The following is a 20,507-nucleotide window of genomic DNA, read 5'->3' as shown; positions in this document are numbered from 1 at the left end:
GGGCAATATTTTTTTTCTCATGATGTTAAAATTTCTTGATGGGGACATCATTTAAACTACATAATTGTGTCACTTGTATTGACACAAATATGTGCTTTTAATGGTGTCCCCATCAGGAAATATTAAGTGTTTTCACATCATAATAATATAAATATTGCCCCACTGGTGATGAAATATTAAGCCACTGTAATTTATAAAAATTTAAAAAAAATCCCTTACATATAATCATTAATTAAATATGGCCCACTAAATTATTCATAAAATATTTTGTCCCTCGTAAGAAAATTAATAATCATTTTTACCCCTCTACAACAAAAAATGGGCTTTATTTAAACTTTCATTGTGCTCCCTGTTATATTAACTTTGACGAGATAACGCAAATAACATGCTTTGATTTATGTTCAATCTAGGGCGAGTTTCAGTTTCTGTTGAAACACGGGCAAGTTTGTGTTTAATCTCTGGCAAATTTGACTATAGTATGAAAGAGATAGGTATTTTACAATTAACATAAATCGCCAGAGAATGGATTTTAGAAAGTCAAAAATCGCAGGTTACTACATAATGGCGATTTTGCACATAAAATCACCGGTTATCTCTTGCAATTTGCGGTGATTTTAAATTGCTGAAAAAAATTGCAGCTTGATACATTTATCCCTATGAGTCATTTTTGCTCAGAGAGTTATAAGAGTTTTTTAATATAAGATATAAGCTTTAATCCAATATCTCCACAACTTACTTTATTACTGTCATTACTCAAAATTTAGGTATTCCTTCACACTTGGGACATATTTGTTCCATACTACTTAATGAGATCACCAATTTTTGGTGTCCCATAGTAATATAGGGGATATTGTTGGGACGGCATTGTTACCGAAATTGCTGTTGCATTTTTATTTGAGGGTTAATGAGAGTCATATCATTAATGTCCCAAGGTTGGGACTGCTGTCCGAGGACTAATTATATCCACACTCACCAGTCCATGATCTGACCATGTACTAGGAAATATAGGGGCTTTGACAATACATTGATGGAGTTATGTGCTCAGAAAGAATATGTCTAGTCTAATATGTACATAATGGAAAGAAATTAGAAGGTGTATGTGACAGAATGGACCGCCTATGCCACCCTGTCTGTTGTTGCTGGGAACTGGCTGGGATTACTTTGCCACCATTCCCTTTCGTTATCCAAAAAGTGCCCTCTTGCTGCAGTAGGAGGGGCTTACAAATGCTGCCACCACTGGACTCCGTACCGGCATCCAGTATCGGGTTTCTTCTGGGTAAATGATGCTGCTAGCATGTCTCGTTGCTAGTGTACCTGGGCTGGTCCTCCGGACCTCTTACTATGGATCAGGGATGCTGTGAATGGATCCCCCCTGGCCTATCACATGGACCAGAGCTTCTGGGTAGCAGACTGCGTGGTGGTACTGGAAACACTTGGGTCCAAAACCTCAGAGATAGCCGGAGAACGGATTAGATTTTTGGGTCTAATATGTAGATCACAGGAATACAACGATATTGAAGATGTTTCCAAACAGGTCTTTGAAGCAAGATGGTTTATTTGCTCACACACACTGGTGGAAGATACCAGTGTGATCAGGTCAGATGAAAAATCAGAAGAACACTTACATGCTCACAGAGCTCATCTTTTATACAGTTCAGTAATAGTCTATTTTTAGAAACAGGATATACTCTATTGACACAAACATGAATTTACATGCATTTCAAGGCTAACAAAATTTACACGTATCTATGAAATTCACTCTGGCAAAAGGCCACACAGTAACGAACCCCTGCTGGGCCTTTGGCCAAAGCAGGCATGACACTTCATCACAAAACTTCGTTAGCACTTTCTGCTATCAGACTTCCTTGCACATGTCCTAATTGGAGGTTTCCACTAGCAACCTTACAAATCCTAAACAATGACACTTTCATACTAAATACATTTCAATACACACAAGACCTCCATCCACAAAGGCCTATTGTATCAGATATATGCAACAGAAATAAGGCATATCCTTTAGTAAGGTGAAAACAGGAAAAACTAACTTTTCTACCCTGGTCTCAGAGATAACGATTTCCTATATCACAGAATATATACAATACAAGAAAATAAGTGCCTATGCAATTATATAAATGTGCGCCCCTGCGCTATTTCCTTTAACTAAATTTTTACCAAAAGTTATTTTAATAGTGATCCAGTCCCACTGTAATTGCTAATTGAGTGCTGTTTGTCGCTCCATGCATCAAATAAGAGAAATTAAGCAAGGAGTAGTGACTATGGATGGCTTGGATTTTTTAGAAACCATTTGATGGAGAGACTTTGGTATGAGTTTGGACATGTTTAGGTTGTTATCAATGGGGTTGTTGTAGTGTCCTGTCAAGACTTCCCTGCCATTTCTGTGCTGCACTAGTATGTCTTTAAGAGTGTCGAAGAACCAATATTGATTTTGGTTTTTGACATTGATTGGGGTATAAGGAATATTTTTTTAATTTACCTACCCCTGGGGGATAAAGACTATATTGGAGGGAAAGAAGGTAAGATATTTGGCAAAATGTATGGTTTCCCCTTTTTTGGTGTTTAGGACTCATGAAGGAAATAACATCACATCCTGGTGAGGAACAGTTTTTGTTTCTTTTGGAACTTTTCAGACTTTTTGAGTTCAAAGAAAAGTGTTTAATGACCATCAAGTGTTGCAATAGAAGAAAAGCATGAAGACTATTTGACCTATATAAGAGGTAGACTGGGGAGCTTGGAATGTCCAGTGCTGGTCATAGTGACCAGGTGTCGGTTATGTGGTTCTTGAACCAAAAAAGAGAAAAAGTATGAAACAAATAGGTCCCACGTGTGTGGGAACACCTAGATTTTGAGTAGTGAGAATAAGACATTAAGTTGTGAGGCTTTTGTGTAAGAGGGCATGTCATAATGTGTTTGTTTATGTATTATAAGATGTTGATATAATGGCATCTGAAACTATTTTTCCAAAGAGAATTAAAACAAAAATTTAGGCAGTTGTATAACACAATAGTAACCACCAACAGCAGACTCACTGGCTCGCCACCACTTCTTATCCCTGTCTTGTGTAGGGGTAGATAACTTTACTTTCAGTTATGTAGTCTGGGAACTAAGCTGGAAGAGGCAGGTAACTTTGAATCAAGCTGAGGTGACAAATTATACAACTTTTTGTTTCTTTTTTCTTCATCCAGCAATATATTAGAGTATCATCCGATACTCCATCTAATGTTCTCTACCAGCTGATGACTGAACATTGGGGTCTTGAAGTTCCAAATCTTTTAATTTCAGTAACAGGAGGGGCCAAAAACTTCCGTATGAAAACGAGACTGAGAAACATTTTCCGCAGAGGTCTAGTGAAAGTTGCCCAAACTACAGGTTATTTTACATTTACTTTACTGGACAATAATGTCTTATGCTGAACCAGTACTGTGTGTGTTTCTCCATATTACTTCATAAAAAGCAGCTAGAATAGCATTGATCTACTTTGCTTAGAGTTCTTCTTGTAACTAGTAAAAATAAATATCAAGTTATCTTATATCTACAGCTAGAGTTATTTCATGTTTACTTTATTTGAAACAGGTGCTTGGATTATAACTGGGGGTTCCCATGCTGGTGTTATGAAGCAAGTTGGTGAAGCAGTAAAAGACTTTTGTATGGGTAGCAACAATAAGAACAATGAAATTGTCACAATTGGTGTAGCTACTTGGGGAATTGTTCATAAGCGAAGCAGTTTAATATCCTCCAATGTAAGCATTTTTTTTATTCATTAAGTATATAAATTACTATATTGATAGTATTAGGAAAAATTGTAATGAAATGATTCAAATATTCTATGTGCTTTATTTAAATTATACTGGTTCCAGATCTATATAAATATACCTAAAGTTTTGCAAGTGAGTTTCTGCTGAATACCAACAAAAGGAACCTAGGACCAATTAGTAGACAAACCTATGCAGGGAATGATACAATAGGGTGGCATTCACCCAGAGATCCCAAATTGTATATCAGCTCCACACTGTATAATATCCTCACACATAGTTTAACCCTTAAAACTCACATGACGCTAAACTTATAGCTGTACTGCATCAAGTTGTACACATCACTCCTTCCATATCATTAAAAACTATTAAACTGTCTTACTTTGTACTGCTCATATTCTTAACTAGCTGTAGTATGCCATGTAACAGCTATGTAACATTCACAGCACTTTAGTAATGCTGCCTCACTCCCACCATACATTTACACATCTAAAGCCAACTTGATCTGTCAACCAATATGCACAGAACCACAGAGTCACTTTTCTTAGTATCGTGGCATTACATAAAATAAAATATTTTTCAGAATAGAATAATGAAACCGTTCATTCAACAACATGCAAGCATAAAACTGGATTATGAAGAGATTACACTGAGCAGTAGTGAGAAGTGAGCGTGGTGGTATCTAGTATAAAAAAAAGAATGTATTTTGGAGCAGTATAGTCTTTGGACCTGAGTCATTAAGGAGAGCAAAGCAAAAAAAAGGAGTAACTTTGCACCTTGGTGAAACCATGTTGCATTGGAGGTAAATTTAAAAGGTGGAGACAGATTTATAGTCGGGGTAGAGCATGTTCTAGATCAACTTTAAATTTCAATGTACAAATAAAGCTACCAAGTATTTGAGTGCTACATGAAAAAACAGCCAGTATTTAACTTATGTGCAAAATTATAAACTAATTTGCACCCCTTGCATTCTAACATGGTTTGTCCAGGAACAAACTTAGTCCTTTGTTTTTGCTTTGATCTCCTTAATGATCATCTTTAAATTTCAGTGGAAAAATAAAGTCATCAAGTATTTATATGCGACATGACAAATAATTCAGTATTTTCTTTATGTGCAAAATAATAAACCAATTTGCACCCCTTGAATTGTAACATGGTTTTGTTCAGGGTAAAATTTACTCCTTTTTTTGCCATGCTCTTCTTAATGACTTTTTAATGTCCTTTTTCTCTCCACACTGGTTGCCTAATATTTATGGGCTCCAGTAGCATATCTGACATGAAGAAGCTTGGGAAATAAATATATTTAAATTCTCAAAAGTATATACCATAGTGCAAAATATGTGTGCTATAACAATATTTTATTTTAAATTCACTGCAGTGGGCTCCTATAAATGGATTTATTGGATGACCTTAATGCTTGTCACAGATGCTGTGATATCTTCCAATGGGCTGAACCTCCATACTTATCCAAATGTGACCAAATTAAATATTGAAACTACCGAATAATGCATGTGCCATATGGCAGGATTGGTCCATGTGTGAACACCTTAAGTCCAATATTTAACATTTACTTGTGTAGAATATATATTTTTACCTATACAGGGATTATTTCCAGCTGAATACCAGATAGATGTGGAAAACCAAGGAAATCTGTCCTGCTTAGATAATAATCATTCCCACTTTATACTTGTGGATGATGGAACAAATGGGAGATATGGTATGGAAATCCTTCTGAGGACCAAGTTGGAGAAATTCATTTCAGAGCAGACCAAAGAAAAAGGAGGTAAAGTACAATTCAAATTTTTGCAACACTTACAACAAATTCACGAAGTCACTTGCAATTGACACCAAAACTACAGCAGCTATCCCAGGAGATTAGTTTGAGGTCTGGAGGCATAGCATGACCATCTGAGTGCTCTTGCTTACTAAATACTAAACAATGATATTTAAAATGTGAAGATTAATGCATGTGTCATTAGCAGGACTCTTTAGAGAGTGTTCTTTTTTCAGAAAAGTGGGACTGCATAATTGACATATAGAACTTACTATGTACCCAAAGTGATTAATGCTAACAAGCAGGGCTAACAGGTATTGCTAGTAAACATAAGTTTTGAAAGGCTCCAATTACTTTCACTGTTCCAAGTAAACGCTCACTTTCCTGTAAACGAGGTCTGGTAATCTCAATGATTACTGCCTACTATGTAAAAGCAAATACAGTGGGGTTAAGCTAGTAAAGGGTATAGCAACGATTTGAGATTCTAACATTTCAGAGGGAAATGACCCTTGTGTTGTCCCACATTAAAAAGTTGCTCTAATATTGGGAGGAGATCTTTCTGGAATGTAACACAGAAACCATTGGTACAGCCATCAGGGTCTGGAGCTTTGTCTTTTGGAAGGTTTTTAATAACTGTTTGGATTTCAGCTTGGGACCAGGGGGCAGATAGGGATTCCGCGGTCTCCTGCTCTACTTTGGGAATATGTACTGCTTAAGAAACCATTTATGTCTGATGCAGATGGTTGATGTGATAAGCTATCATCTTTCAAATTATAGAGTTTGGCGTAGTACTGAGCGAACATATTAGCTATATTTTTAGGATTAGAGACTTTTTGTTTACTGTCATCCACTAGATGTTTAATTCTGTATTTGGCATGTTGACCCCTACACTTTCTACCTAAAAGCTTCCCTGCTCTGTTCCCTGCGACATAAAATTTTTGCCTCAGTTTAGTCAAAGCCTGTTGTGTTATTGACATCAACAATTTCTGGAGTTGGCCTCGGACCTGTGTAAGTTCATCATTTAATACAGTACAGGGGCGTTCGTTATTTTGGCATTCTAGGATTTGTAGTTTTAATTCTAACTCAGTTTGATCGTGTGCATTAGCTCTTTTTAGACGGGATCCTGTCTGAATCGCTATTCCTCTCAAAACTGCCTTCAGAGCACACTAAAAATATTAGTGTCCTCTGGGGAATTATTTTGACAATATTGATGGAGAGGGTTCTTAAGGTCTAATTTGGCTTCCAGAAGTGTCAATAGGTATGTCGGCATGCCCCAGGGCCTAGGAGGTTCATATGCTCTTTCTCTATGCTTTGTCCACAGTACTGGAGCATGGTTAGACCAAGACATTTGTAAGATTTTAATTTGTTTAGTGGCCTGTAGTGTCCACTTATCGGTTAGGGTGAGGTCTATGCAGGAATATGAATTATGGACAGAGGAAAAATACTTGTAATCCCTGCCACTCGGTTCTGAGATTCTCCAGACATCGTACAGGTCATATGCTGCAAATAATTTAGAAAAAGCTAATGAGAGCCCTGGTATAACAGGAAGGGTAGAGTCATAGGGAGAAGATGAAGAAGGGTAGGACCTATCTAACCTAGGGTCTGCCACAATATTAAAGTCTCCCATGATGATCAAATTACCCTCTTTGTGTTTCTCTATTTCCCGGAACACTCTTCTTAAAAAAGGGATCTCATGGGAGTTCGGGGCGTAAAGTGAGACCAAGGTCACTGACTTATTTTCTAACAGCCCGATTAGAATCAAATATCTACTCGATTTATCTGCTATGGTAGTCTTATGCACATAGGTAACTCTATTACTAAATAATAGAGCTACTCCATTACGTTGTAATGGACCATTTAAATGTGAAGCAAATTGGATAATGGTTATCCCAAAGGGTGGGGGAAGCTGCGGCCTTAAAGTGTGTTTCTTGCAGAGCTACTATGTCAGCGTTAAATCTGTGAAATGACGTTAGGGCTAGTCTCCTTTTATTTGGAGAGTTCAAACCTCTTAAATTTTGCATAAAAAATTTAACCATTTACACTATTAGGTATGTCTGTTATACTACACGGTAGGTGTCCTAGTGCCATGTGGCCTTTCTCAGAGAGGGACGTCCAAATGCAATGTATACTGGGGTAAAGAGAATGGTCCATATGTGATACAACGGTAACCAAGAAATAAGTTTTGAGAGTGGCAGTGTTGGCATGTAAGAGTGTGTTCCAAATTGGGGGGGAGTGAAGGTGGGGGAGGGAAGTATAAGAATAAGTAAGGGGAAAAAAACTGAAATAACCCAAAATATTGGGTTAGAGTATTTGCTGGTAAGGGAGAGAAACAGGCAAAATAAGTAACTAGGAGCGGGTTGAGCCAGTAGTGGCTCACCTCATCCATGTCAACCCAATACATTTTTGCAAATAAAAAATCTAAAATTCAACCAGAATAAAGAGAATACACCCACAATGCAAAGGTATAAAAGTTCAAATTCCAAATATCTTAAAACAATATAACAAGAAAACATTGGCACAATACAGAAATAGTACCTTTACTGTTAAACGTAACTTATGGATAAGTGAGTAATAGTCTCTTTTGCATCCAGTGAAGAAACACGGTGTCCTTCAGCGCCCTCTGCCACCAACAGTAAATAACGTAAGCAGAGAAGAAGACACACCAGAATAAAACATAACTTAACGTAAGCAACAAGTTAGGTGTGGATGTAAATGCTCAGTAAACTCTAGGTAACCTCTGAAACTTAAGAACTTGCTTGAGTAGCTCTATAATCAGTGTCTCAAAGACCATATTGTTGTTGGAACTTCCAGAGTATTTATTCACATGGGGAAAGTTCAAGACTATTTAAGGCCACTGAAAGCCTCATTTAGACCAATCTTGTCTCACTCAAGACCTAGGGGGCGGAGGCGGGCTTCTGAACAGGGACACTCTAGGATTTCAATAGCGCTATTTCGCCCTCAACCGAAGAGATAATATGGTTGGAGTTATTCCTCCAGATGATTAGCTTGACAGGAAATCCCCATCTGTATATGATGTCTTGGTCTCTTAGTGCTTTAGCTATTGCTTGAAAAGATCTAGGTTTAGATATCGTAAAAACCTTGAAATATCAGAACTTCTGAAGGAGATCAGCATTATCCTCTCATCTATCTGCTCTCAGTATGCGTTCCTTGGTTTGGAAGAAGTGGATTGTCATAAGTTTATCTTTAGGTAGGTTATCAGATGCGGATCTTGGTCTAGGAAGCCTATGGATGCGGTCTATCATCAAATCTTGTTCAGTCGCTCCAGGCAGTAGTTTGCAGAAAAGGTCCTGTCATGCTGAGAAAGCCGTTGAATGCCCAAAGAACACCAACTGGTATTTGCGCCACTGAACTAGGAGGTGTGGAGTCTAACGTACCTCTGGTTTTCAACAGGGACTCCCGCAAGGAGGTATGGCCTTAGCTGCAAGGAGTACGCAGGTCGCGGTCCACCTAGACAATTACCAGCGTGGTGAAGAAAGGTCAAGATTGTCTGGGTCAAACCAGTGGAGACAGGCAGTACAATGGAGAGATCCAAAGCGAAGTCAACATGCCGGGGTCAAGAGTCACAAGAATCCAGAGAATGGTCAGCAAGCCGAGGTCAAAATCCAGAACGCAGGAACTAGAATAATAGTCAGGAAAGCCGGATCAAAACCAGTAGGATGTAGAATGGATGTTCCGCTGGGGAAACAGGGAGACTAAATGAAGTCCTGATACTCTGGCACCCTAATGGTGCCAGAGAGTGGATTAAACAGAGGCTGTAGTCAGCTGTAAAAACGGAAGCCAGGGGGCTGGGTCGCACATAGTATCCCGTTGCTTAGCAACGGGACGAGGTGCACATGCGGCCGATTGCAGGAAATCAGGATGCCTCCGGCCAGAAACGTCAGGTGGCCATCCCCGCTTCGTAAAGGAACAGCGGGGACGGCGCCTGACAGGTCCGTTACATGCTCCGTTATGAGGTCATTATGCAAGGCAGTCAGCTCTTCCATTTTATCTTCAATGTGGCTGGTTCGACCACCCAATTCTGCTACTTCCTGCTGTATCTCCCTAATCAACGATCTAATTTCTGATAATATTTCAGATTTAAAACATGGAGAAAATGTTCTGCATAATTTTGATCATGATGGGACCATCAGAATCCAGGTTGTCCGTGGAGACCACATGTTAAGCAGCTGAATAGGTGGCTGGAGTAGCAGAGGAGGCCCTGCTCTTGGGTGTTTCTGATCTCTTGGAGGTACCAATGTCTGGAGTGGTAACCTGTGGTTAAAAGAAGTGAACTGGTGAATCAGACGTGATGGCTTTCGCATTTTTTTCTGGAGCCATTTGCCGTCAAAAGGAGCAGCAATGAGAAATAAGTCTATCCAAGATACCTGCTACACAGAAGTGCGTAAGATATTAAGTGATATGTTGATAGGATAGAATTAGTTTTGCATGGTTGACATTGAAGAATGTTGAGTCAGAGACTAATATTTAGGGCGACATGGATAGAGGGACCTAGTGCGATCACGCCATGAACCTGGGTAGCTTGGGCATGTTTCAAAGAGACAAAAGGCTTGTGGGAGCCACTTATGGATGTATTCAGGGCTTAACACCTTGCCTTAAGGAGCTACTAGGTGCTGCACAGACCAGCTGTGAGATGGTATGTAGAGGGTTCAGGCTAGTAGTTGGTGTTGCGGTTTTTGATTAATCCTCTAACGAAGAAGGCAATATAGTTACACTGTAGGCAGTGTTAAGTGAGCTTCACTTTGTGAATAAACTCCAGGGAGAAATTTTTACAGGCAAGAACTAATTTTTTGTGCAGCCACTAGGTGGCAATGTGGTCTTATAATTAACCCAGGCTAGGTAGAGGCAAGAATGTATGGAGCAGTACATCAACACAAGTCTGCGAATGCCTGTCATATGTGGGGGTACATGGGCACAGTACCTCAACAAGCAAGCTGGCAACACAGGCAACAATGAAGCAGACAGATAGCCTCCTGGATGCAACTCCACTCTTTCCTCCTCAGCTCCACACCACATATCCGCCGCAGATTCTGGCTTCAGTCCACAGCGCCTAATGAGTCCTGTGCAGCGATCGGCCCCCGCGGCTCTCTCTGCACAACGGGCCCCTTTGGTCACACTCCTGGAATGCGGATAACATCAGGCACGTTTGAGTGCCAATCTTATTCACTGAGGGGATAGGGTGGGGCCGCGTACGGGCGATGTATAGAATAATGCAGGTTCCGGTGCACAGTAGGCCCTACTCCTCTCACGGCCAGCTTCTGCCAAGCCAATCACGCCCAGGGATTTCCTTTGGTAGACTGGTATGCAGAGGGGAACTTTAACTGGCAATTTGGGTCACAAGAATCCCAATGCAGGTGGGTTTGGGCTCAGTTTCCCCAGAGCTCGCTAGTAAGAACGTCTGCTGCATCCAAGCCACGCCCCTATAAAATCACAGTTTTAATTATAGTTATATTGGTGGCGAAAAGTAAAATGCGAGTTCAGCGAAACAACCAATACTAAACCACACAAGTGGATGGCCAAGTGCCCTGGAATCCGCTAACCCAGGATATCAAGGCCCCTTCTGGACTCACAATGATGTGTCCACACAAAATAGGTCCTCCACACAAAAGGATCAAGACCCACTAAGTGCAATGAAGTGGGAAGTAACTTGTGGCCGATCATCGAAAGGCGCCTTGTATCAGACGCTGACCGCAATGCTTTCCTGCCAATGTTGTGTTACTAACGGACACACAGCCTCAACTTTCCAGTAAATTTGCTCAACGAACATCCACAACCCTTCATCTGTCAAACGCACCCCATCTTGACTAAGAAATGTACCTGGTCAGTAGTAATCAGGGGATGTTTAAGTTCCATAACACAGAGTCCTAAAGACAAGGCCAGTTACCTTATTAAGCATTTTTAGCAGACTCCTCAAAATGGGGGCACAAATATTATCCCCTGACCTGCCAGTGGACTGCTTCAGGCTTGACAGAATCCACCTCATACTGGATTCACTAACCATACTCATCAGCAGATCCTAATAATACATCCGACAATCACAACTTACTGCTGGCCATTTCAATTTGATCCCTCTAAAATCCAGCTTTAAATCAGCAACTCGATGGATCTGTGGTAATCAAGTGAAATTCATTTCAGAGCAGAACAAAGAGAAAGGAGGTAAATAACATTTACATTTTTTTAATGCAACAAATACACAAAAAAATTAATAACGCTTACAAAATATAAGGTATGTATTGTCTATGAATTGTGTACAATTCATATTGTGGACAATAGCTACAAAAGACTGCTAGAAACTGTTTCTCTGAAGAAGTTGCCTGAGGGCAAGGAAACGCATCAGGGTGCAGAAAGAACAAACATTGGAAAGATCACTTACTATTTACTTGGTGGCCAGTATGTCCCAGCACAAAGGGGAGTGGAACAGTGTGATTTGGAGTCACAGAAAATTACCTTGATTCTTTCCGGATGTATGATGTGCTGTGAAACTTCACTTTATGTGGTCAGCTTGTGGATCCTATCAACAACGGTCCATTTTTCCATTCTTCTTACCGTCAGCCCGATGTTCACTATGCTGAGCTGAGGTAATCATATTTTATGGGCATTATTGAACGGAGTCTAAATTAACAGCCACGGATTTCTGGACTGCAGTAAAATCGACATATAATATGATTGCATCTAATACAGTTTTCTTGAAACTCCCTCTTGTGGACACATTGTAGAACTCAAGTGATCTTTTCTGAGTGTTGCAAAAAGACACAGATTAACAGTCCATGTTTTAATTGTGAGTAACCTATTATATTGGAGTTAGTACAAGACTGTCATCTGGACTTTGTGCAACAAAAACCCTAATGGGATATTAAACACTTGGGCTATATTTATTGACTATATAGATATCTATTAATTATATTATTACAGGCATTGGATTCAGAAAGAAAGTATTTTTATTGCATTATTATATGGATGCAATTTTTTTATAAATATTGATGTGATATCAAAGTCACATTATTAATTATTAATAAAATGTTTACTTTTTAGCATCGTGTTGATCTGACTAGTCTCTGTGCTGTCTATTGCTATTTATTTTTGTTCACTATTTAAGGCTACACAGTCTTGACAGCAGCATCACTAGCCTGAATTTGATAAGTACATTTACACATTTGTTCATATTGTTATTGCCATTGGGTATCGTTTTAAGTAAGCTATTCTAATAATTAACCCCGTACGGTGCGCCAGTGATTTGGTTTAAATTATAGAGTATGGGGAAGGGAATTCTGGTGTGAAACTCAGTGTAGCAAGTGAAAATATAAAAGCATGTGGTTATATAACAAGCATATCCAGGAAAAGAATAAGAAGATAGCATGCGCAATTAAGGCATAATAACATGATCTTTTGTAGCCTGACAACACTTTAACCCTTAATAAGTAAGTGCATTGTAATACACACAAACATACTGGCCTCAGTCACTAATGAGAGCAAAGCAAAAACAAAGGAGTAAGTTTGCTCCAGGACAAACCATGTTACAATGCAAGGGGTGCAAATTAGTTTATCCTTTTGAACATAAGTTAAATACTGGCTGTTTTTTCATGTAGCACACAAATACTTGCTAGTTTTATTTTTACATTGAAATTTAAAGTTGATCTAGGACATGCCCTATCCCAACTAAAAATTTCTCCTCCCCCTCCAATGCAACATGGATTTGCAAAGGTGCAAAGTTTTTGTTAGGGTTTGCTCTCCTTAATGACTCAGGCCCATTATGTTTAAGTGCATTAAGCTATAGGGCCTCTCTTGTCAGTAACTGTGAGATGCCCAGAGCTTGAAGAGGAAGCTGCTGTGTATACTCTAGAATGTCACTCCCTTACTGTTCACTGACTACTGCAAAACGCCCCTTTCCCACCCTTTTCACTGCCAGAAATCGTAGGATGTAGTAATTGTCCTTTGTGTTGGAAGATGAATTGAACATGACTGCGTTCTGTGGCGTATAGTCCAGTTCCGGGCATGCGCGGAGTGGTTTTGCAGATGATAGTCACAAAATTGTCATTTACGTCCCTTCATAAAACAGGCCCAAGTAGACTTTCTACTGGATCATCTGCCAGTGACAATGATAAAGGGGAATAGAAGTGATAATGTAAGTGCAACTGCCAAATCATTCACTGAAAAAGGACCATATAAAAGTAAAAGTGTCAGGCTCCGTCCTTCTGTTTCTGTCCCGGGATGCCTGCCTGCCACTGCCAGTAATTAGGACAAGGACTAGGGATATTTAAGGAAGTCTCTGACACCCTTGAAGTGCCAGAGTATAAGGTCCCACCTCTACTCCAGCGTTCCCTGTATATCTCATTGACTCCTGGTATTTGACTTTGGCTCGTTCCTGACTCCTCTCTGATTGATCCCTGTCTGCTCTTTCTTTGTGGATTCTGACCTGTGCTTTTTTCCTGACTCTCCTTTGGATCACAAATTGGTACCTTCTCTGTCCATCTGGTTCTGACCTGGATTGCCTTACCATTCTATTGCTGCCTCGATGGCAGCTGTACTGGAGAACCGCGACCTGCACGCCCGTCGCAGCTAAATCTAAAACTCCTTGCGGGTGTCCCTGGTGAAGACGAGGCACGTTAGACTCCACGCCTTCAGTCTCAGCAGCGCTAACACCACCAAGTAGCATCACACCCTAGTGTGACAGTATACTCTGGCCACATGTCAGAAGGTACAGGCTAACCCTCTGCCCGGGATCTGCATTCTTGTGGTTTCTTCTCCAGGAAATTCTCACCCAGTGAGAAGAACTATGGGATCGGGGATAAGAAGTTACTGGCTGTAAAATCTGCTGTTTAAAAATGGCGAGACTTCCTCAAAGGTGCCCTGCACCCTGTGACAATCTTTACTGACCATAAAAATCTCACATACCTACATTCTGCTCATTACATCAATCCTAGGCAGGCACCACGTCTTTTCTCTCTCATTTTGATTTCAAACTTTTATTTCGTCCTGGATCCAAGAATTCTCAGGCTGATGCTTTTTCTCGCTCCTTTGTTAAGACTATTCTCCCTGTCATCAACTCCCCTAACATTGTGGCACTAACCCGTACCAAGACTAATCCCATCGGCTGCTCCTTCTTGGAACCACACCTTCGTGTCAAAGCCCTAAATGGGCCACACAAAGCCAAGTTCTCCGGTCATCCCGGGGTTAAGAAAACCTTAACCCTTCTGGGTCGACACTACTGCTGGCCTGCCCTGTGGAAGGTTGTCATCGACTTAGTTGTCGCATGTGACACCTGTGCCAGGCACAAGATTCCCCGACATCCACCTTTGGCTGCAATAGATGCTAATAATTTATGTGCATGAATTCAGATGGATGAAGAAATGGTTGCCACGAAAACATTGTTGCTTCACAATTCTTTGTACAAAGGCTGATCCTTGGAATATTTTATGCAATTACTTTACTATAGTATAAAATGTAATTATTTTTTGTTTCAATGCTCAATATTTTTAAAAGCCTTTTGGGAATTCATTGGGTGCATTGATGGCTCCAGTGTATGGGAATATATACATGCACAAATTTGGAAAGAATAAATAAATGTTTGGCCCGTGTGTACATCAAGTCATATTAATGTGATTATGGTTGCTTCATAGTAGAGATGAGTGGTTCGGATTCGGAGAAATCCAACGGATCTGAGTTTTGGGGTTCAAAGTAGAACCTACACATGACCTACACATGACTTGGTTTCTTGAGCTGAAATTGGATCTGAAAACGAGGCAATATATAATTTCTGGGTTAATGTCAGATCTCGCGAGTTTTGTATTGATATCTTTCAGATTGATATATCCCTCCCTCGTGTTCTCATCTGCCATTTTAGAAGAGAGAGTGTAAAGTGGAGTTTAGCTGCAAGGCTGTGCTCCAAAAATTGCTTATAAACTAGAGACAACAGTGTTTGACAGGGTGATAGAGGGATTTTACATAGAAAATAATACAATAACTGTGATTATTTTAATGCAGATTAATTATGTAGCGATCAGTTAGCTAGAATAGTTTTGTGATCAATTGGGTGTCAATCTGTCAAAAAATTTAGATTACTGGCTACTGCTTATTATTAGAGTTTATATATATATTGTGACACTTTCCCTATCTCATTGGGCATTTACCTGATGTAGTGATAACTATAAGTAGCTCCCAATACTTGTACCACTACTCCTATTGTCAATATCAACCATGGATCAGTATAAAGATCAAGAGCATCCCAGTACCAATACTGGCAGGAATAGGAAGTTTCCGACCTCTACTAGTAGAAAAGGTCACGCGGGTACAAAATGAAATACAGCATTCTCAAAATCCATACAATGTTTGTTGATCTCAAAGAAAACATTTGATGTAAGGAGCAGTATTAAGAGAGAATTTTATGATAAATGTAGTGATTTGTCCAAAAAAATGAAAATAGTTAACATTCCATATACCACTCACAGTGACAAGACAAGGCTCAGACCATGCCCACTTTTTGCTAATAGGGGTCCTGCTTGCTGTTGGTACAGGTACTACATGAGAGTGCCCAACATTGTCATGCTTAGCTTCCTATGCACCACCTTCTTGCTCAAAGTGTAGTTCTGCCACTACAACCACCAAAACATCCAAATTAGTGCCTGAGAAGAACACTCCAGCTAAAAAACTTCTGGGCCTTCACGGAATCCTGAGGAGAGTCTAAGGAGGTTGTCAATGAGTGCTATATCTGAGACAGAATCTGAAAAGTCAGACACTGTAATTATAGAGCTGCCTCCTTCCAAAATGTCTCACCCATTTGGAAATATGAAAATGCGTATTAATAATATTAATGTTGATGACTTACACATAGACTTTGAGGATGCTACATTGGAACTTGCAAATGTGCAAGAGGATGACGGGGGTAATTGTGGATCTGAAAATGAATGTTTTACACTTGAATAAGATAATGAGGAGCATGATGATGATTGTATTGAACTAAGGCAGCCACCACCTCATACCCATGATAAGTGCGTTATAATGCCAGGACATAAGACAAAAAAATCTGCCTTCTGTTTGGAAATATTTTTATCCTAACCCAACCTGCTGCTGGAGGTGATACATCTATACAGAAGGGGAGCTAAAAGAGTAAATATAGTTTTACACAATTATCTATGAAGCATTTCTTAAGAAGAACTAAGCATGACAGTCAGCAGCCTGTTGCACAGCAGAGCCATGACAGCTTTATTAGCATTGGATGTGCGTACAATTTCTTCCATTTATGCATCAGGTTTAAGCCGATTAGTTCAGGTCATGTGTCCACGATTCCAAATTCCATTTCTCTTGGACAGTGATTCCTCAGCTGAACCAGGAGGTTAAACAAAAAGTAATCTAGTCAATAGAAAATGCCATTGTACCAACTGTCAACTTAACTACGGATATGTGGACAAGCAGTACTGGTCAATTAAAAGACGGCAGAAGACATGACCATGACAGCTCACTCGGTAAGTGTATTTCCACCAGCACCTATCGTTTCACCATCATCCTCCTCATCCTTTCAGAATAGTAGTGCAGTACACAATGGCCAATAACAATGGTCATTATCAGGCAAGCTTCTCTTTGTATTGTTGGTTCCACAAAGAAATATACCAGTGTCAATCTATAGCAAAATGGCTCATCCTGCATCCAGCATTCCGCAGTAATAACTTAATAAACTGCTTTTAGTGGCATTAAAGAATTTTTGCAAACTAATTGAAACATTATGAAATTGGATTCAAACCTGCCAAGTCTGTTTAATAATGTGCATCTGATGGGCCACAAGAGAGGTCTCTTATTAATGAGATGACTAACTATTCCTCCAGAACCCAAAAAAATGCACTACCTGGGATTATAATTTGACAAGAGATTTATTTTGGCATTATTATACATCTAAAAAGATTATCTCTGTAGTCTTTATGTATGTAGGTAAAACAGATAGAACCTTGATGAAAAAGATGGTTAATCATAGAAGCTGTTAGGGATGCGCAGGCTCGGTTTTCTAAAACCAAGCCCCAAGGAACAGTGTAAATCTGAGTACTGAGTTTAGCCGGCTCAGTACTTTCCTGCTTTTTCGGATCTGACATTGAGGCAAAATGTCATTGTCCCTCCCTCCACCGTAAATCCGGCACCATTGCTCACACAGACACAGGAGGGGTGGCAGTGTTCGTGTCACTCTCCAGTCTCCAGTGCCATTGCTCACACATAAGAAGGAGGGGTGGCAATGTTCTTGTCACTCTCCAGTCTTCAGTGCCATTGCTCTGCGCCATTGCTCACACAGAAACAGGAGGGGTAGCAGTGTTCTTGTCACTCTCCACTGCCATTGCTCACACAGAAACAGTATTATTAGGTTGTCAATTCACAAGGTGGACAGTATGATTATGTATACTATTCAGATGTGGACAGTATTATTATAGGGCTAGGGATATGGGTAAGGACAGGTCTAGGGACAGGGATATGGACAGGGTTAGGGACAGGGCTAGAGTTAGGGATAATACTATCTACATTTAAATTGTCAACCTAATAAATACTGTCTACATTTCAAGTGTTATCCTAATAATGCTGTCAATGTCATTATATTGTCGACTTTATAACCTTGTCTAGTCTTTTGCCCATCAATCATATTATGGCCATCCAACACAAGAGTGGGTGGGAGGGCTGAAGGACAATTCCATCTTGCACCACTTTTTTTTTCTGTCACTGCTGTGTGGCAATGTTTCCTAGATGTGATATAAACTGTTGTGTGTTAGTGCCGTTGCTGTGTCGCATAGTAACCAGCCAGCTCGCTGCAGTCTTAGAGTTCTTTGACAGCACTCTTAGCATAGTTGCCTTAAGCCCATTGGTAGCTTTTTTTATGTGGGGCCAAAACAAACCAAGCACTTCAGCCACAAAGTGGCACTCCATGTCGCTGAAGTGCTTGGTTTGTTAAACTGTATATGTCCTTTTTAATATCCAACATAAAGGTGGGTGGAAGGGCTGAAGGACAATTCCATATTGCACCACGTTAACTTTCTGCTACTGCTGTGTGGCGATGTTTCCTAGATGTGATATAAACTGCAGTATTTGTGCTGTTGTTCTGTTGCTTAGTAACTAGCCAGCTCGCTGCAGTCTTTGGCCTAAACTGGATGAAAATAATATTGTGACCTGTCAGTTGTTCAAAATTGACTGGAAATGACTGGAATAAATGTTATTGAGTTTAATAATAATGTAGGAACAAAAAAAGAGCCAAAAGATACAGATTCAAAACCAAAACCAAAACATATGAAGGCGGTTGTGCCAAAACCAAAACACGGAGTTTGTACAGATCCAAAACCAAAACCAGAACCAAAACACGGGGGTCAGTGAAGATCCCTAGAAGCTATATTAGAGCAGAGCTACTCTCTGGGAAGAGTGAACAGCATGTAGATAATTATCTTGCACAAATAAGTATTGGTTACCAACCTAGTTCTACATAGCTATTGATACTATTTTGCCATTACCTCGAGTAGACAACTGTGGTCATAAATTAATACAACTTTAAGTCAAATGGATTTATTTGCAGACAGGTGCTTCAAAATGATTGGATGGATTTTTTAATGATTATTTTTTTTGGCAATTTATCTGAATAGGATGTATGTAATATACAAGCGTCCAGTTGCTCGTATTAGCAAGTCGGGTCGTATACCCGAAGCCAGTAACTTGTTTGTTTTAACATATCAAACTTTTTCAATTGTCTGTTTATTGCATTTTCAGAATTCAGCATCGTAGAAATAATGGCAATCGTTACACCATGACATATTTAGCTACACAGTTGATTATTATAGTTACTTTTCATTTACTCTTCTTTATTATCTAATTTCAGGAGTTGCCATCAAGATTCCAATAGTGTGTGTTGTATTAGAGGGAGGACCAGGCACACTTGATGTAAGTAAATCATGCTCAGCATTTTCATGTGCATGTAATAAATATACAGAAATGTTGTACAGGACAAATATGTATATATATATATATATATATATATATATATATATATATATATATATATATTTATGAGCCGCACAACAAATCCTAAAATTTATAGTGGTTGCCAGGTTCAATAGATTGCACGTAAATTCTTATCCAGACAAGGCTGGAAACCAGCACTCTGTTTTAAAATAAACTTTATTATTACTTTTAAAGTCCAAAATGAAGCTGTTTCATTGTTCCATTAAGATTCCACTTGGTCATGTGACCTTTTGGGGGTTGTACTGTTTGTCTAGCTCAGTGCAGTCCGATCATGTGTTTGTTTTAGTGTTATCACATAATATTAGCTGCTGATCTGACACTTACAGGAGTTATTTGTAAACTTTGATATTTGGCTGAACTCTGATACGAGAACCACACTGCTTCACAGGCTTTTCAGGTTTTAAGAGGCTTTTTTTATTTTATACGATCTATACCATCTGCTATACACTATTAGATAAAGTTAGAGTATATACGCACTGAAGAATTTTCCGATTGACGTGTTATCGAACCTACGACTGAAAGTCCGATCAGTCTGACGATACATGCATACACACTGACACTATTTTCTTTCAGATCTGTGTTTTTCATCTGGCCCTTTATCTGGTCCTCTAGTCTTCAGATAATGACAGCACAATATTCATTCATTCATTATTGTCACGCTGATTAAAACCGCCGTGTGACAGACCCGGGCCTTATATTGAGAATATCGTGCCAACCCGGTCTGTCCTCAGTGGGCCAATTGAACAACCATGGCCCACTCTGTTATTAAATGCCGCCCGGTGGCCAGATCTGTTATTACTGTGGTGTCCAGAGAGGGAGGGGAGAGGCAGCTCACAGGAAGTGTGAATCAGCTGTGGACCCTGTGACATCAAAAAGTAGTGGAACGGGTTAAAAAAAGGAGGGTCAGGACCTTATCTAAAATCAGTAGGGGGTCTCTCCCTGTTTGCTAACTATTGTTCTAGCAAGTCTGC

At 39.7% G+C, this 20,507-nt stretch overlaps 1 protein-coding gene across 3 annotated transcripts in view; it reads left to right on the top strand.

The window, feature by feature from the left end:
• TRPM2 (transient receptor potential cation channel subfamily M member 2) overlaps window positions 1–20,507 on the top strand; it is a 168,724-nt gene that overhangs the window by 10,081 nt on the left and 138,136 nt on the right. For all 3 annotated transcript variants that reach the window (XM_075180247.1, XM_075180246.1, XM_075180248.1), the window contains exons 4-7: window positions 3,204–3,387; window positions 3,592–3,758; window positions 5,373–5,553; window positions 19,394–19,455. In XM_075180247.1, coding sequence (XP_075036348.1) covers window positions 3,204–3,387; window positions 3,592–3,758; window positions 5,373–5,553; window positions 19,394–19,455 — 594 coding nt within the window. The remainder of the gene's footprint in view (window positions 1–3,203; window positions 3,388–3,591; window positions 3,759–5,372; window positions 5,554–19,393; window positions 19,456–20,507) is intronic.

This window comes from Mixophyes fleayi, chromosome 7 (assembly GCF_038048845.1).
Source record: "Mixophyes fleayi isolate aMixFle1 chromosome 7, aMixFle1.hap1, whole genome shotgun sequence".
NCBI classification, from domain to species: Eukaryota; Metazoa; Chordata; class Amphibia; order Anura; family Limnodynastidae; genus Mixophyes; species Mixophyes fleayi.
This window is presented reverse-complemented; position numbering and strand designations above follow the sequence as displayed.